The sequence below is a fragment of the Danio rerio genome, chromosome 15, assembly GCF_052040795.2.
Source record: "Danio rerio strain M-AB ecotype USA chromosome 15, GRCz13ab, whole genome shotgun sequence".
Classification (NCBI taxonomy): Eukaryota; Metazoa; Chordata; class Actinopteri; order Cypriniformes; family Danionidae; genus Danio; species Danio rerio.
The window spans coordinates 17,767,272-17,786,567 of record NC_141035.1 but is presented as its reverse complement, the minus strand read 5'-3'; the positions used below and the strand labels follow the sequence as shown (position 1 = coordinate 17,786,567).

The following is a 19,296-nucleotide window of genomic DNA, read 5'->3' as shown; positions in this document are numbered from 1 at the left end:
CAACGCCTGGAAATGGCAAAAACGCCACTTTTTCGCCGCAGGAAGTTAAAAATATCCGACTTCCTGTTGGGTTTGCGATATGGCTCCAAGAGACTTTTTCGTATGTTTTGGCATGTTTGAGGTGTGTGCCGATTTTCGTGCATGTGCGTGATTCATATATCGGGGGCTCGTCCGTTTAATTTTTCTAGGTGGCGCTGTCGAGTCATTTTGCCACGCCCACTTCCGTGACCCATGATAAACGTAAATTTTCGCCACTTCTGAGGCGTGTGCAAAGTTGCGTGAGTTTTCGGGCATGTTTAGCCCCTCAAAACCGCGATTCATTCCGCGGAAGAAGAAGAAGAATAATAATAAACGGAGCAATTCCAATAGGGCCTTGCACCGTTCGGTGCTCGGTCCCTAATAAACGGAGCAATTCCAATAGGGCCTTGCACCGTTCGGTGCTCGGTCCCTAATAAACGGAGCAATTCCAATAGGGCCTTGCACCGTTTCGGTGCTCGGTCCCTAATAATAAAAAACGGAGCAATTCCAATAGGGCCTACGCACCGTTTCGGTGCTCGGTCCCTAATAAGAAACGGAGCAATTCCAATAGGGCCTTGCACCGTTCGGTGCTCGGTCCCTAATGATTAGTAATAATGTATGGTCTGCATTTTTTGGTCATTCGATTTTCTTTTCAGGAACAACTGCTTTTCCTGAGGGGCTGTATTTGTTTTACATGTTGTACTGTATTGAAACTTATTGTACTCGTTTTTTTTGTTTTTGTTTTTCACAACTCGTTCCTAAGAAGAAAATGTTATGACCAAAAAATACAATGACCCTTTAAGAACATTGAAGACCACTCACCTTCCCTTTCTAAATATAGACCACCAGGACTCAATACGTTGGTTATTTATTGACGAGCCGTACATGTGGCTGGAAGCGTCAGCATAGTATTCACTGTGATGGTGGCGTAGCGTACATTGAATTGCAGCCATTATACCGTTCTCAGTGCCGCAATCAGTGCTCAGTCTCATGGGGATGACACCGAGCTTTCGCACACATGACATGAAATAGCGAGCAATCACTGTTGGGTTATTATTTGTTGGTCCACATTCAAGCCACAGTACTTTACGTGAAAATCCATCTATGCACCCCAATATGGCCATACGGAACGGCTTAAGTTTATCATAACCATCTGCGTGCCACATATAGTTAGGTCCCATTGAATGGTAGGTTCTTCTTATAAACCTTCTGTGTGTTCTGCTCTCAACCCCTCGGGGATTGAGCTCCCGGAGCAAATTCATCACATCATCTCTCTTCACTCGAATTTTGTACTTTTGTTTAAGTACCTGCCACATCGTGCGGTAGCCAAATAGTTGTCCAGGTCCACGAAGTTCCAATCTGATTTCGTTACTCACGCAGTTTGGAAAAGAATAATCCTTTATGTGGTACAAACCGGCTTCGTTTAGTTTACTTTTAAGAGTCCTTAAGCAGATGTTCACACCGTGTAGACTTAACATCATGTCCACAATTACAGCGTACGAGTGGCCCTCATTGAAATATTGAACACATTGATGCACTGTGTCCAGTGTTATACAGTAGTATGCAGCTGGAAGTCAGAATTATTAGCCCTCCTAAATATTAGCAACCCTTTTCCTCCCCAATTTCTGTTTAATGGAAAGAAGTTTTTTTTCAACACATTTCTAAACATAATAGTTTTAATCACTCATTTCTAATAACTGAATACAAGCATTCAAATTTAAAGTCTGATTCAAAGGCTTAATTAGAATAATTAGGCAAGTCATTATATAACAGTATTTTCTTCTGCAGACAATCAAATATATATATTGCCTAAAGGGGCTAATAACATTGACCTTAAAAGAGGTTTCAAAATATTTAAATCTGCTTTTATTCTAGCCAAAACAAAACAAATAAACCTTTCTCTAGAAGAACAATATTAGTTAATGAATTAAATTCCTTGCTCTGTTAAACATAATTTGGGAAACATTTATTGATGTGATTACAATTATGACCAAAATAATCGTGATTATGATTTTTCCCAAAATCGAGCAACCCTAGTAGGGAGTATTAATAAATCTGCATTTATGAATAAAATAATTTGCCATCGTCACAATATTGTTAAGCAAAAACTACAGATCAAAAGTCTGACGAAAAGATAAATATTTTATAGTTATAAAATCAAAATCAGGTATTACATATTTTAATCTTAACCAAACAGAAATGTCATCACATAACTTTTTTGAAAATTTGCATAAATAAAACGTTCGAGGTTACTAAAGTAACCCTTCGTTCCCCGAGGAGGGGAACGGAAGCACTATAAGTGGATTTGATGTTCTAAATCCACGTATGGGAGGATTCGGTTCAGAAGCCGCTCGTCTGAAAGAGTATTGAACGGGCCAACGAAAGCAATGAATTGGCAGCGTAAGCTTGCGCAGGTGTGCTGCATCGCCAATTAACTGAGCATATAAGCACACCTGGCGCCAGCAAACGCTATCCTTTTTAAGCTGAAAAGACTTTTAACAGCAAGGGACAGTCATTATGGCGACGGAGTATAGTGCTTCTGTTCCCCTCCTCGAGGAACGATGGGTTACTTTAGTAATCTCGAACGTTCCCCTTCGGGGGGAACTTCAGCACTATAAGTGGTTTTGATGTTCTAAATCCACGTATGGGAGCCCATTGAAAGCACCACAATGACTGCACCTTACCAACACCCACCATGAGAGGGCAGTCAGGCAAGCGTGACGCACCAAAATCATGGGAGGCGCGGTCCTCCAACGTGCCCTTAGCCCTAACCTATCCCCACTTCAAAAGAAGCTTTACGGAATAGGTATATTTTTTTGGGAGTCGCTAGCGTCTAGATAATTCTAGGAATATACGACAGTACGTTGGGAAGCGTGCCATCCCAGTAGGGAGGACGCTGCGGAGACCATCAGCACCCAATAGGAAGACAAATGGAATTACATATGGACTAACCCTGAGAAGGGGGAGTGCGCATAAGAAGGTGGTTAGCGGATAGGGAAGGCACGGGTCCACCCATGGGGGGGAACTTAACCATGGCGGAAAAAGCATATGGGGATCACCAGCGGGGATCGGCCATAGCAGGCACCTGTACCCAAAAACGCGGGCTGACCAGCGGGCAGACCTAATGTAGTGGGCCAGCGAGTGACTCCTCCGCTGAGTCAGTGCTGGGGGCCTCGGAGGAATCTGCAGGGCTCACCGAATGGGGAACTTTACTGACAGACAGGAGGGTGCACATCTCTCCGTGTTAGGGAAAAAGGCACCGCAAGCGTGCTACAACACCCACCGAGTTGTTTCCTCAATCACCAAAGGTCCCTAACACCCTTGAGGAAACCGGCTCCCCTCGCAGATTGTAAAACCTTGCAAATGTGTTGGGTGTCGCCCAGCCCGCAGCTTTACAAATGTCTGTTAAAGAAGCGCCGCGCGCACACGTCCAAGAGGATGCAACGCTCCGAGTGGAGTGCGCACGCACTCCCGGGGGACGCGGCTGACCTCTGCTCAAATAAGCACATGAAATGGCCTCCACAATCCTGTGGTAATCGTTGTTTAGACACGGCACTTCCCTGCAGCCGTCCGCCATAACAGACAAGAGCTGCTCAGAAGATCTAAGTACTGAGTACGGTCCACATAACGAGCAGGGCGCGAACTGGACAAAGTAAAGAAAGGGCTGGGTCTGCCTCCTCCGGGGGCAGCGCTTGCAGGGTTAATACCTGATCTCTAAAGGGAGTGGTAGGAACTTTGGGCACATAACCCGGGCGGGGTCTCAGGATGACGTGAGAATAATCCGGCCCGAATTCCAGGCATGAGTCACTAACTGAAAATGCCTCCAGGTCCCCGACCCTCTTAATGGAGGCCAACGCGACCAGCAGAGCTGTCTTCAGGGACAGAAATCTTAAGGATACTGAATCGAATGGCTCGAAGGGATCAAATCGCAGGCTCGTGGGATTGAGGGCGAGATCCTAAGAGGGCGTGAGAGGGGGGGCGAGTTGGATTAATTTGCCTAGCGCCTCTGAGGAACCGGATGATGAGGTTATGCTTTCCCACGGTGCCGCCAGCCACCGCGTCATGGTGAGCGGAGATGGTGGCAGCGTAAACCTTGAGAGTGGAGGGCGATAGCCTGCTATCCAGCTTCTCTGAAGGAAAGAGAGCACAACACTGATCTGGCAATATCGGAGTTCTTCTCTGCGAGAGACACACCATTCAGTGAATAGACTCCACTTCAGGGCGTAGGCGCGCCTCGTGGAGGGGGCTCTAGCCTGAGTGATGGTATCAACCACCGCGGGCGGCAGGTTACCTAAGTCTTCCTCGCGTCTATGGACCACACGTGGAGGTTCCAGAGATCGGGGCAAGGGTGCCAGATGGTGCCTTGTCCCTGAGAAAGTAGGTCCTCTCTCAAAGGGATCTGCCATGGGAGGGCCATCACGAGGAGGGAGAGCTCTGATATCCAGGTCCGGTTGGGCCAGAGGGGCGCAACTAAAAGAACCTGCTCCTCATCCTCCCTGACCTTGCACAGTAACTGCGCGATCAGGCTCACTGGGGGAAACGCATACTTGCGTATGCCCCGAGGCCAGCTGTGGGCCAGTGCATCCGTGCCATGAGAGCCCTCGGTCAGGGAATAAAACAACTGGCAATGAGCGTTCTCGGGGGAAGCAAACAGATCGATCTGGGCTTCCCCGAATCGCGCCCATATCAGCTGGACAGACTCGGGGTGGAGTCTCCATTCTCCAGAGTGAATCTGCTGCCGTGAGAGCACATCGGTTGCACGGTTGAGCATACCTGGGATGTGAATGGCGCGCAGCGACTTCAGCCGCGGGTGACTCCAGAGGAGCAGACGACGGGCGAGCTGAGACATGCGTTGAGAGCGCATACCCCCCATGCGGTTGATATACGTTGCCGCCGCCGTACTGTCCGTCCTGACCAGCACGTGTTGCTGCTCCAGCACCGGAGAAAAACGGCGGAGAGCAAGGAACACTGCCAACAGCTCTAGGTGATTGATATGCCAATACAGCTGGGCACCTATCCACAGGCCCGCAGCTGCATACCCGCGACACACGGCTCCCCAGCCTGTGCTGGAAGCATCTGTTGAGACAACAACATGACTGGACGCCTGTCCCAGAGGCACACCGGCCTGCAGGAACGAGGGGTCGTTCCAGGGGCTGAGGGTGCAGCGACACAGCGCAGTAACAGAGACTCGGTGTGTGCCCGCATGCCATGCGCGTCTTGGAACTCGATCTTGAAGCCAGTGCTGAAGGGGTCTCATATGGAGCAGTCCGAGCAGCATGACAGCCGCAGCAGAAGCCATATGCCCCAGGAGCCACTGAACATATTTCAGGGGGACCACTATATTGCTGTTGAGCTCCCTCAGACAGTTCAGCAGCAGGCGAGCGCGCTCTCCGGAGAGGCGCGCTACCATGGTGACCGAGTCCAGCTCCATTCCGAGAAAAGAGATCTTCTGCACCGAGTTTGCTCTTTTCCCAGTTGACCTGCAACCCCAATCGGCAAAGATGCCGGAGCACCTCGTCTATGTGCGCAGTCAATTACTCCCGAGAGTGGGCTAAAATCAGCCAATCGTCAAGATAATTGAGTATGCGGATGCCCGCGAGCCGAAGGGGCGCTAGGGCACCCTCTGCGAGTTTGGTGAAGACCCGCAGAGACAAAGAGACCCCGAAGGGGAGGACCTTGTACTGCCATGCTCGACCTTCGAACGCAAACCGCAGAAACTGACGGTGGCATGGAAGAATGGAGACATGAAAATACGCGTCCTTCAGGTCTATGGCTGCAAACCAATCCTGAGGGCAGACGCATCGGAGGATGCGCTTCGCGTAAGCATTCTGAACGACAGCTTGTGAAGGCAGCGGTTCAAAACGCGCAGATCTAGGATTGGCCGTGACCCACCGCTCTTTTTGGGTACGATGAAGTACGGGCTGTAAAACCCGCTCTCCATCTCGGCTGGAGGTACCGGCTCGATTGCACCCTTCGCCAGAAGGGCAGCAATCTCCTCTCGCAAGACAGGGATGGACAGGGGATCCCCTGGTCAAATACACGCCCGTGAACTTGGGAGACCATTTCGAGAACCGAAGTTCGTAGCCGAGTCTGATCGTGCGTATGAGCCACTGCGAGGGGCTGGCCCGCGCTAACCAGGCAGGCAGAGCCCTCGCTAATGACGTCATCGCAGCAATCGCTGACGTACCCGCGGAGGGGCAGCGCGGAGCAGGTGTGCTGATCCGGGGAGCGCGAGGGTCCCACAGAAGAGCAGGAGGAGAGCGATTTGCTCTGGCTCCGCACCCTGACTCCGAAAAAAGGGCTTGGGGGCTGGGAGAAGGGAGACCGTCCCCCCAGCACCCGTGAGCCGCTGGCGGAGCATGTAGACCCTGCGAGCTGAGAGGCGGCACGTCCCAGACTAGCAGGGCTTGCAGTGCTCGTGAGCCACTGGCGGAGCGCACCGAACCTGCGAGCTCGAGAGCACAGTGTCTCAGACTGGCAGATTTCTGGCTGTCACATCCGGGGAAGTGGAAAAGTGCCCTTTTATTTCATGGAAGTAGGGAAGAGCAAGTTCCCTCTTCTCCAGATGACCTGTCCCAGGGACGCTTCGGTCCGTTGCCGGACTTGGCGGCGTTCTGGGCAGGGGGAGCTGCTCGACGCGCTCGCTTCGCCAGAGGCGTGTGCGGGGGCGGTGTAGCTCTCGTAAGCGGGCGCCTTCGGCGAGGAGCAGGTATGGCTGGCACGGCGGGCGGAGCTGGCTTACGGATCCGCCAGTAAGACATCACTCATCAGACTGCTCTCTCACTGCCTCGAATTCCTGGGTGAATTCGCAGACAGTGTCGCCGACTAGCTTGGGATATGGGCGGGTCAAGAAAGCGGACTTGTCGACTTTGCGCATACCAGCCAAGTTTTAGTCAGGGGTGGCGCTCCTGGATCACTAGTGTGGACATCGTCCTCCCCAAAGCACACGCAGCGGACTCAGTAGTCCGAAGAGCTAAGTTGGCGGCGGTGCGGAGCTCGTAAGCCTGGGTTAGACCCACCCTCGTGCAGCTCGGCCAGCGCCTGCGCTTGGTAGCGCTGGTAGGTGGCTATCGCATGCAAGGCGGATGCAGCCTGGTCCGTAGCTTTGCAAGCTCTAGCTCCGAGGGAGCCGAAAACTCACAGGCTTTGGATAGGAGACGGGGCAGACCCCACCAAGAAGAGGCGCCGCGCAGATTAGCGCACTCAACCTAAGGAATCGCCACATACACCCCTGGCCGCTCCACCACCAAGAGTGGTGAGGGTGGAGGGACACGCAGCACGAGCACAAAAAAGGTGCTCTTTAAGACCACGTTAGCCTACTGTGCGTCGCCGGGAAGAAGGGAACGCCCCTCTAGTCAGTCCGGCCGCGGAGCTGGGGGATAAACCATCTCCAACCCACGGCCGAAGCAGCCCGGGAAAGCACGGCTAACACGTCTGTTTCAGTATCCGTTTTGACAGCGCTCACCTGCCCAAAGGGGGCGAGCGGGTCCGGATCATCGTCGGACAATGAAAGCCCACCCTCCGATGCCGCGGGGGACATCTCATCTCCGGTGTCAGCAAGCGTGAGAGCTACCATCTGATTAGACGGATCACTCCCAGTACCCGAAGCTTGGATGGAGTGCTTGGAGGAGCGAGATGTCCGCGAGCCCTTAGGCGGCGGATTATCTCTCGCTGGAACCCTCAGGTCTGCCCGAGTGCCCGCTGCAGAGCAGGAGGCGACTGGGGTGGCTCGCTCTCTTACGAAAGTAAGTCCGCGATCTCAACTGCGTGACGGTCATGGCATCGCAGTGACGACATGAACCGCCCTCGAGCACTACATTAACATGCTGGACCCCCAAACATGTAATGCAGTGATCGTGCCCATCATCCGGAGCCAGGAAACCCCCGCAACCAGAAACGCACAGTCGGAGCGCCATCCTGAAAAGGACGTGCTGCACGACTGTGTTGCTCTTTTAGGATGCTTTGCAACAATACGCACCGCTCTGGAGGACCGGACCCAAAGGGACGCCAGGCAAGGGAGAAACCCAGCTCGACCGTCTGCCGCTGCGTGGACTCGCTCTGGACCGGGAGACACTCGTTCGCTCGATGTGGCTGTAGCTCAGCAAGAGGAACCCTCATGAACTCGATCAGAAAAGTCTCTGAAGCGAAAAGGATAGCGTTTGCTGGCGCCAGGGGTGCTTATATGCTCAGTTAATTGGCGATGCAGCACACCTGCGCAAGCTTACGCTGCCAATTCATTGCTTTCATTGGCCCGTTCAATACTCTTTCAGACGAGCGGCTTCTGAACCGAATCCTCCCATACGTGGATTTAGAACATCAAATCCACTTAGTGCTGAAGTTCCCCCCGAAGGGGAACATATGTTCCAATGTCTGCTTCAGAAAAGGTCCAAACGTTACAGTCCATATTAAATCTATGTCTTAGGATATCATTACAAGGGTAAATATCGTTAATAATTTTAAACTGGACTTCTTTTGACTTTGGTTGAAGTGGAAGAGAAAGAAATCTTGTTCAAATTTGAACCACCTTGTCTTTGGGAAAATCTAAAACAAGAGGTCTTTTCTTAACTTTAGAAGGGAAAAGCTGTGTATTGACTAACATTCTTAAAGTCTCATTATTACAGCTCTGCCCAATAAAATCAATACCAGCAATAATAAGATTGCCCAATCTTGGTATCACAGAAGGATACCCCCATTCCTCTTTGATCAGCTGAACCAAACCAACAGGAATAGCTTTCAACAAAGACATTTTCTATTTTCTGAGTACAAATAATAATGGCTTTTTTTTTTTTTTTTTTTTTTTTACAAAAATCAACATAACTGAGAAAATTTCCAAAAATGAAATTAATAACAAATACATTATAAACAAATAGGAATTACCTTCCTTATAGCTGAATGTCTCTCTTCGTTTAGGCTGTATAGAAGCAAAGTAAAAGTAACGTTAATATCATTAAATGTACACATACTGAACTCAGCATTAGGTCACTTGGGATATACAACTAGAAGAGGCTAGTATTAATTAAGTAACGTTAACTTAACGTTACTCTTACGTTAACAAAACATGCTTATACTGTCTTTTGGAGCACGAATCCCACTAAAGAAATAATCAGTTAACGTTAATATCACGCCGACTCTAACGAAGGCGTGAACTTGGGGCAGGGACTGGGACTAAGAATCAGCCCTGGCACTGTAGCCACACCAGCCCACATTACCACAGCGACACAGCCCCATCCACGGACACGCACATTCCCTACTTATATTGGTGTACAGATGGTAAAATTATATAAGCAGTAACATATTTAAGAGATATTTAAACATTTAATGTGTGTGACTAAAACAAAAACAACCCATTTATATATGCAATCATGTCATTCTTTTTTTTTGTTTTTCGGCTTAGTCCCTATATTAATCTTAGAACCACCATCTTATCCAGCATATGTTTTACACAGCGGCTGCCCTCAAAGCTGCAACCCATTACTGGGTTACCCAATTCCCAATCGGCCTACCCATTTCACCTATTGCATGTGTTTGGACTTGTGAAGGAAACCAGAAGGAAACCCATGCGAACATGCAAACTCCACACAGAAACACCAACTGACCTAGCTGAGGGAACCAGCGAACTTATTGCTGTGAGGCGACAGCGCTACTCACTGCGCCACTGCACTGCCCCCTTTCGAGACTAGTTCAGTTAATTTGATGTATTTGGCATTGTCTGACTTGACTGCCTTTCTCTTTTTATGGTCCATCTCTATCAATTTGTCGCACTTACTGTGTGTTTGACATCCTTGCCAGATTTTGATTACGTTTGCATAACCTCTGATTGGGTCGGCCCATCTCGAAACCAGCCGGTCGTTGCCGATTGGGCCAATGCTTAACATTGATTAATAATCTTACTATTATCATAATCGTCATCATAATATTCACATCTTGCAAGAGATAAAAGCTGCTTACATGTAAAAAAACAATACATATGAAAAAAAAATAAAAAAAATAGCTGACCGGCCCACATTTAAAAGATGGTCTGGCCCTTCTGGCATTTGCCAGAATTGCCAGATGGCCAGTCCGCCCCTGACTTGGGGTCAGCATTACTAACCTTTAAGTTTATACTTTGAATTATTAATATGAGATTGGTAAATACAACACAGGTGCCTTCAGGTTAAAGCCTTCAAATAGTTCTCAGTTAACGTACTGAAAGTTAATTACGACACAAACCATATAGACCAATTACCAACCTACGTCACACATGACGTCACACGGGTCCCCGGTTGCAGAAAACAGACAGGCTGCAATGGGAAATATGTCGTGTTTTGCGGTAGGATGCCGAATGAGTCCAAAAATAGAAAACTTAACTTTTACCATACACCACACACTGCTTTAATACCGACTGCAGACGTCTTTGGCTAAATGGGAGCTGAATGAAGTGAGGAGCTAATTAGAAATGCTGGACTCTGCAGTTGTCATGTCATATCAGGTAAGCTCACGCTATGCTGAATCATACACATCACTTGTTTTTGATTGCAGAAATGATTTCAGCAAAAACAGTTACATATGGTTAATTAAACTGCTGACACTGAATGCTAAGATTGAAACGTGAAGGTCACGTTTATTAAGGCAAACTTAGTTTTATATTTACACATTCATTCAGTGACAACTTGTGACAAACTCCCTATATTGTTTACCACGACACTTTGAATATTTAGTCTGAAATAACCTGCAAGTGTGACTTGAAAACAACATTAACACTGTTTATTTGACTGTGAACAATGTTGTGCTTTGATAGTCATTGGCTGCTAATATGATTTCGCTATTTAGAGTTTGCAAATAATATTTTTATGAAATTATATTAAGGAGAAAGTCTGAATGTGCGAATATAAAACCAACTTTACCTCTATGTGTAGGTTCACATACCCTGCCGTACAGGTGAAGTTCACTGTCAGAATGCAGTTGTTTTGCTTTTTGGTGATTAATTACCCAGGCCTTGTATAACGTTAGCTCCGTCTTGTTTCCTTGTCTTTGGCTAGGCGGAATCTCGGTGTTTAGCTCTTGAATCTGGTCATCAAGGAACAATATTTATTGCACAAGACCTCAAAGAACAACATTTTTGGCATCCAAAGACTTGTAACCCTTTAACTTCTCTCTTGTAAAATCACTCGGAGCTTCATTGAGATTTTATATTTCGGGCTGGTTGCTCGGTCATTTCGTCTTATCCAATATTCATTGGGAGTATGCTATCGCAAATGGAGCTGTCAGATGAACGCCGCTCACTTTAACGTTAATTTTGCTGAATCACTGTGCTTGTCACTGGGTGACGAGCTGTTATAATATGCTGTAAGCATGATGTAAATAATATATATAATATGTAAGTAGTAGATCTTATTTCTAAGATAACAACAAACTCTGCACCGCATCTGATGTCATTCCCTCGCTGTAAATGCTGGGGCTCCCGGTTGCTTTCTGCCACCTCTGCGCGCGCATCCTGAATGTTTACAAACATGGTAATTGGTCTATATGCTTGTTAACATTAACTTAGTTAACAACTAACGTTAGCCTTGCTATTTACCCAAAAGTAATCTTAACAGCATGCTTAATCTGTTAAAGTGGTCAGTCTATAAACAGAATTCAAAATTTACCATCATATTTATATAACAAGTCTTACCTTTTTTCCTCCATCATACGTCCATCACTCGATGAAATCTCTGATAAGGTGTCGTGTTGCGCTCGTGTTGGTGTGTTCTTCGTCACCTGCAGCGCTCCAATCAGAAATTAAAATGGTGGCCGCGCGCTCCGCGATTTCATCAGTGGGCGAGGGGTGGTCGCGAAGGGGACTTCTTGAATTAGGCCAACACATTGTTCGCGATTGTTTTATTGTACTCATTAAGACTTCTGTTCTGACCATCTATTGTCAGTGTTTTGTTTAGACCCTTACATTAAGTTGATTGGAAAACACAGAAATTAATGTTCATTTGTGTCCATGATTCCTTTTTAACTACGGAATTAAAAACAAATACTAATTATTTTGTATACAAATTTGTTTATGAGGCTTTATTTTAATATTGACTTTTGGATTGACATAAACCAAAATTATAAATAAACAGAGCAACTCTCCCACACCTTTTAGAGTCTTTATTCTGAACCCATGATAGAACATGACGATTTTAAAACTGAAACAGGCATTGCAGAGCATGGCATTCCATTAATCTTATCACTAGCTTTGATGGCTTATGAAGTTGCATTGTTATTACAGAGTAATTTAGTGTATGCTGAGTTTGGGTCTAAATACTTAAAGCACATTTTCACATTAAGTGATCTTAAGAGTGTTTCACATCACTGCAGGCATGTTGTCATGTAGTCTGACAGTCCAACTGGGAGAGCATTTCGCTAATTATTTTACTTTTTAACAGAAAAAAGCTGACACTCTAACTAATATGTTGGTTTAGGTAAATTATTAGTTTAGTTTAAGGGTGAATAAAACTTGGTGTAATTTTAATTTCAAAGTGAACAAATCATTTAATTTCTATGTTTTGCTAAAATAATATTTTGCTCTGTATTATTCTGTTTTTATTGTGAATAAAACAGTTTAGACAAGCAGATTAGGCCTAATTAGAACCTGTCATGCTTAACGCTTAATTTGGCTTAATGCAGTTAAACAAAGATATAAATTTTTAAAAATGATGTTAGGATTTGTTGGGAAATTTGTTAGGAAATGTTGTCAATTTAGGCATCAAGAGCTTTCACCTTCCCTGATGCTTTGTTCTACTTTGATACTATTTTTGTTGAAAAATACAGCATAGCAGAAGACAATCAGAATATTTTGGCTAATAATTGTCAATAAAATATATAGCCTACTAAAGTGTTGTATAAATTAAGTTAAAGAATACCACATAAATTATTTTCTACTGCTGTGGGCCTGGGCATGGAGCGGAGCTGGAGCGTGCCTGGGCGTGGAGCGGAGCTGAGGCAGGCCTAGGTGTGGAGGGGAGCTGAAGCGAGCCTGGGCGTGGAGCTGAGAAGAGTCTGGGCATGGGACTGAGCTGAGGCGGGTGTGGGCATTGCCCTGAGGTGGGCCTGGGCATAAAGCTGAGCTGAGGTGGTCCTGGGTGCTTGGTGGTCATGCTTCAAATGTGAATTAAGCTTCCAAAATGACGCTCTATAAATATAATCCTGCGTAAGAGACAGATTAATATATATGGCTTTATGATTGGTAAGAGGGGTCACTGTTATATTTAAGGATGAATTATCAACAAACTGTTTGGAAACCAACCAAAAATCAATACGTGACTGATAAGCACCTAATTTTGGGGCTGACTCGATCATCATAGCAGCGTAAGCCAATAAAGTTAGTCCACAATCGGCTACTGTCTGAGCTGGGATATTTGCATAAAGCGATCTGATTGGCTGACGCTTCCGTTTGGCGCTTGAAAAGTTGAGAATTTCCCAAGTTCTGCAGCGAGCAATGCCACTGAAGCGGTGCCGACGGGTAAACAATGTAATTCGGCAATGCCTGACGATACCAATTTAAAGTGAATAGGAAGCATTGACGCTGATGCCCTAAGTGAAATCTCACTATTTTCTATACATTATAATATACAGTAATAGCACTGTAAAAGCTCTGCCAACAATGCTCAACAAACAAATACACGATAGTTGAAGTATGTTTCAGCATGATTATCTTTTAATGAAATTATTTATTTATATAAATTACAGAACCAAATGAGCAGTAAAAAACACAAGTAATGCAGAAATTATTATTGCCAATTTGGTAAAAGTTGCCATCATCGTCATTTCAGGCGGCATAGCTAACAAACTATAATACATCACAAAATTCTACAGGGACTGGTTTTAGTTTCTCTCTGGTCATGCATCACAAACTTCAATACAAATTACAAATGCGATACTTTTATCTTTAATAAATGCACACGTTTCACTCCAGATAGATCAAACCAAGTCAGTCTTGCATTACACAAAACTAAAACGGATTTCATTCTCATGCTGAGTTTAATTATAAACAAAAATCATATATATAGGCTGTAAAAACAAGTGGTTTCTGATGAAAGTCCCATTCTAACGAAGGGATCGCGTGAGCAATTGAAGAATGAGAACAGCATGCTATTAATGAAGTGGCAGGTAATTACAATGACGTCTCCTTGCATGCAAGCGTTTCTTATTATTTCTTCAAGCTGACCCAACAGAAAATCTTCATGCAAACTGTGAATGAGAGGGCAAAGTGTGTGTTGAGGCAGAAAAGAATCAATACGTTTCTTTAAGATTCATACATAAACACTCACTTATTGTAAGTGTGCTGTATTTTGAGCCCTGGGGAGGGAACTTTAAACATAGTCAGCACTCTCCAACTAGATGTCATGTATTTTTTTGAGGCCATTAGGACTTTGTGTTTTCATTGTTTTCAGCTATAGATCTAATCATTTGCAAAGTGTCTTTTATGGCGAGCGCTTTATCAAACTGGTGTCGTGATGTTTCATCTGAAGAGAAAATAGAGGAAGTGTTGAAAGAAACATCTATAAAACAAGTCATCGGTCATGCAGAGTGCCAACACAACCCTTGGGTGCCATCTAAAGGTTAAAAACTTAAAGGGATGCATATTAGAGAGATTTCAGACACAGCAATTGGTTAACTTTTTGATACGTACACTATATTTCAGAATATATTTTAGAAATAATTTTAACTGTATAGCTAAACTAAACATATGAATGATATTATTGTCAGGTCTGTCTGTTTAAATAAAAAACATAAGCAAATGACTTAAATAAATGATAAAAAAGTAAAATACAATGATAATATTTCTTCTTAGTTAAAAATACATATAATCTAAAAGTAGCCTAAAAGCTAAAGGACAAATTGTACATCAACAACATTCAATTCACTACTATGCAGCTAAATTTTATTAAAACTTTATTAAAACTATTTAAATATGATTAATTATGTTAAATCTACACTGTAAAACCCAAAAAGTTAAAGTAACTTAATTTTTTTGAGGAAACTGATTGCAACAAACCATTTAAGTTTAAAAACTAACCCTAATGAGTACTGCAAACGTAATCCATTTGAGTAAACGAAACAATCTAAGCACAGTAAATCCCAATAAATTAAGAGAACTCAAACCAGTTGAGTACTATAAAACCCAAAAATTTAAGGTAACTCAAACCATTTAAGGAAACCGTTTGCTACAAACCATTTAAGTTCAAAAACGAATCCTAATGGAGACTGTGAACTGAATTCGTTTGAGTAAACGAAACAACTTGTGCACAATAAAACCCAATAAATGAAGAGAACTCAAATTATTTGAGTACTGTAAATCCCGATAAGTTAAGGTTACTCAAATCATTTGAGGAAACCAATTGCTACAAACAATTTAAGTTCAAAAACAAACCCAAAATTCTGTGAACTTAATTTGAGTATGCGAAACAATCTGAGCACAGTAAAACCCAATATAAAAGGAGAACTCAAACAAACTGAGTACTGTAAAACCCAATAAGTTAAGGGAACTCAAACCATTTGAGGAAACCGATTGTTACAAAGTTAAAAACTAATCTATCTTAGTACTGTGAAATTAATCAATTTCTGTTAAAGTAATGATATAAAGTGATTAAGTAAGTGTTGATTGAGCATTAAAAATAAACACCTACTGTTAACAAACAGAATTACTAAAAACTACAGCTGACTTCAGTCACAGCCAAAGAAATAAAAATCTCTCAACATTTGAGCAGAAGAACATTAAAAAACCAAAGACCATAGAATACATTTCATTTGATAAATTTCACTATTGGATTTTACAGTGTAGCAACAATTTAGAAGCTGATGACAAAATGAATTGATTAAATAATAATAAGATTACACACAAATAATTAAGTGAATAAATACATGAGGTAAAATATAAAAAATGTATAATTAAATTCAAGTATATCTTATTATATATAATTTTGGTGTGTGTGTGTGTGTGTGTGTGTGTGTGTGTGTATGTATATATATATATATATATATATATATATATATATATATATATATATATATATATATATATATATATATATATATATATATATAAATATATATATAAAAATATAAATATATATATATATATATATATATATATAAAAAAAAAAATATATATATATATATATATATATATATATATATATATATATATATATATATATATATATATATATATATATATATATATTACATTTTAATTGCATATTTAATTTTCAATAACTAAATAAGATATAGTATATTAACATTTAAATATTAAAAATTTCACATTTAAAATACATGAATAATTTATCTCACATTTTTTGTGACATTTTCATTTTATGTCACAGAGGACTAAAAACTGTACTTTACTCTGAGTACATATGACTTAAAAAAATTATATATATATATATATATATATATATATATATATATATATATATATATATATATATATATATATATATATATATATATAGAATTTATAATATTATTTATATTATTGATAATAAAGAAACTATATTTTAGTTAGGGGCAGCAAGGTTCAAGCCTCGGCTGGGTCAGTTGGCGTTTTTGTGTGGAGTTTGCATGTTCTCCCCATGTTTGCTTGGGTTTCAAGTCCCAAGACATGTGCTGTATAGTAGGTGAATTGGGTAAGCTAAATTGACGTAGTGTATGTGTGTGAATGAGTGTGTATGGATGTTTACCAGTGATGGTTTGCAGCTGAAAGGGTATCCGCTGTGTAAAACATATGTTGGATAAGTTGGTGGTTCATTTCGCTGTGGCGACCCCAGATTAATAAAGGGACTAAGCCAAAAAAAGAAAGTGAATGAATGAATAATATTTCATTTATTTTAATGTTAGAGATATTAATAATGAGTGTTTACCAAGCAGCAACCTCCCGCTCTCCCTCATAAAGCAAATATGGAAGAAGTAAAACTGCAATTCATCAAAATTCCGTTAATTCTGGCTCCATAATATAGCAGATTTCTATTGACCCCAATGTTAAAATGGCCAGAAATGAGTTCTTCGGAAACCCATTGGTGATGCCACTGATACTACATCCATATCTTTCACAGTCTATGCTGGCTGTGGACAATTAGATTATTTTTACAGTACTGGGTTGCAGCTGGAAAGGTGTCCGCTGTGTAATTCTGCTGTGGTGACCGCAGATTAATAAAGGGGCTAAGCTGAAAGAAAATGAATGAATGATTAGATTATTTGATCAATGAAAATAAACAAGCCAATAGGCCTTTTTCACACTTCCTGATTCCGGTAAGCGAAGCAGTGTACCACAACATCCGGTTTCAATGCGACGGAGCAAGAAAGAATGGCAGGGTCATCTCATCGCTGTGATTGCCGCGTTCCCAGCTGCTTTAACTCAAAACGACACTCTTACTTTAATGACCAAGATCTCCCGAAAGACGAAGGACAGAGAAAATCATGGATGACAATATTAGAGGTTGAATGCCGTTTCAAGTTATATGGGGGAGTACGCTCGTATGCTGTATGCACTTCAAAGCGGAGATTATCATGTTTTATTAAAGACTGGTGGTCTATGGTTTATTTTGATGAGTAATTATAATATAGACAAAACTCCAGTTAAGCTATCTGCCTTCCACAAACAAGTGCTCATCATGGTCACTAATCAATAAGCATGATTTATCCCTACATTGTTGTTATTTTGGAATAATAGACAGTTCATACAAATGCAAATCTTTTTTTTAAATTGGTTTGACAGCAAAATTATTTGTTTAGTCATTTTTATAATAAAGATGGTATACTTTTCTTACAATGAAGTCCTTTCTTATTACAAAATCTCAAAAACCCAGCAAGTTTTCAACTGTTATTGGTTCAATTCCAGCCGAGACATATTATTCATTCATGTTATTTAGAGGTATTAATAAGACCATCCTTCTGATGCATCGTCTTTTGATATTACTAAATCTTATGTCTGCAAATTTTGTTTTACTAAATAGCAAGAGTAATGATAGAGCTATTCATACTCTTTTCCAAAAAGAAATCATTACTGTACCTTATATTCAATTTTATTGGATGTCTTTATTAAAGGGTGAATTGAAGAAAAGTGCGTCTGTTGCAGAGAAATATCATGTTAGAAATAGAATTAAAGATTTATCCTATAAACTCATCCACAGGTTTTATCCAGCAAAACATTGTTTGCAAAAATTTAAAAGTGGGATTAATGTAAATTGTATTTTTGTAATGAATATGAGGAGACAGTTTTACACTTATTTTGGCATTGTACATAGTCAGCTTATGGGGTGAGTTGCAAAATGTATTAACAACGATTCTTTTGTGTTCAAAACCTCTTTCATCATGGATAAATTTACATTTGGGCTTTACTTGATTATCCTAATCTAGAGGAAAATAGTTTTATTTATTGAATTTGCTTATGTTGTTAACAAAATTGTACATTCATAAATGTAAATGTACTAATATGAAACCAGATTTTAAGGGATTGATGACTGAAATATACTCTCTAAACAACTCTCTAAACAAGAAAGCCCGACCCACTTTAAAATGTGTGAACTCTACAATGTATTTCATTATTACATATGTTATATTACATTTTGTATATTTGTATTTTATTTATCCTGCTGGATGTTAAATAGCCAGGTTAATCTAGTTTACGAATGGCTTGAATGAGCAGATTTTATGTTGTTGGCTGTGCACCTTACTGTAACCTGATGTTGCAAACGCTGCGTGTAAGACATGTTTTCTGCACAAATTCTGCAAATCGGTATCATCTTTTAAATGCGGTTTTATTAAGGCAGTTTTACACATTCACCGAACAACATCTTCCTGTCCAAATTATGGCAAAGTTGACCGTGAGAAAGTCATCCCCTGTCCTGAGGCTGTCATGTCTCTGCGACTCCTAGCGAACCCGGAAATATCGATACACTGCTTCGAAGGGCGCTTCCGGTGTTCAATTCCGCTGTGAAAAAGGTCTATACAGGACTGCAGTTAAAAAGTTGCCAATTTGGCCTAATCTGACACATTTTACAGACCCACACCCCCCACATACATAAAGAGTGTAAAAATCATGTAAAACAAATGAATTAAAAAGTAAACATTAATCTTGAAAAACGTCCCTAATTTAAAACCGCATACTTATGATTCTGTGTATAGACGGTAAAATTTAGATAGGATACATCATGTGGATGGCAGTGGCGCAGTAGGTAGTCCGGTCGCTTCACAGCAAGAAGGTCACTGGGTTGCTTGTTCCATTCTTGGCTCAGTTGGTGTTTCTGTGTGGAGTTTGCATGTGCT

General features: G+C 42.2%; 1 protein-coding gene across 2 annotated transcripts in view; it reads right to left on the bottom strand.

Moving 5' to 3' along the window:
• LOC101883163 (uncharacterized) overlaps nt 1-11,773 on the bottom strand; it is a 50,214-nt gene extending 38,441 nt beyond the window's left edge. The window contains exons 1-3 of one of the 2 annotated variants that reach the window (XM_087283877.1): nt 11,672-11,773; nt 8,896-8,929; nt 841-1,643 (exon numbers count right to left, since the gene is read on the bottom strand). In XM_087283877.1, the coding sequence (XP_087140003.1) occupies nt 841-1,499 (659 nt within the window). In that variant the 5' untranslated portion in view covers nt 1,500-1,643; nt 8,896-8,929; nt 11,672-11,773. Of the gene's footprint in view, nt 1-840; nt 2,273-8,895; nt 8,930-11,671 lie in introns of those variants that run through there. The other variant, XM_087283876.1, reaches the window with a different exon arrangement.
• Nucleotides 11,774-19,296: the final 7,523 nt, after the last annotated feature.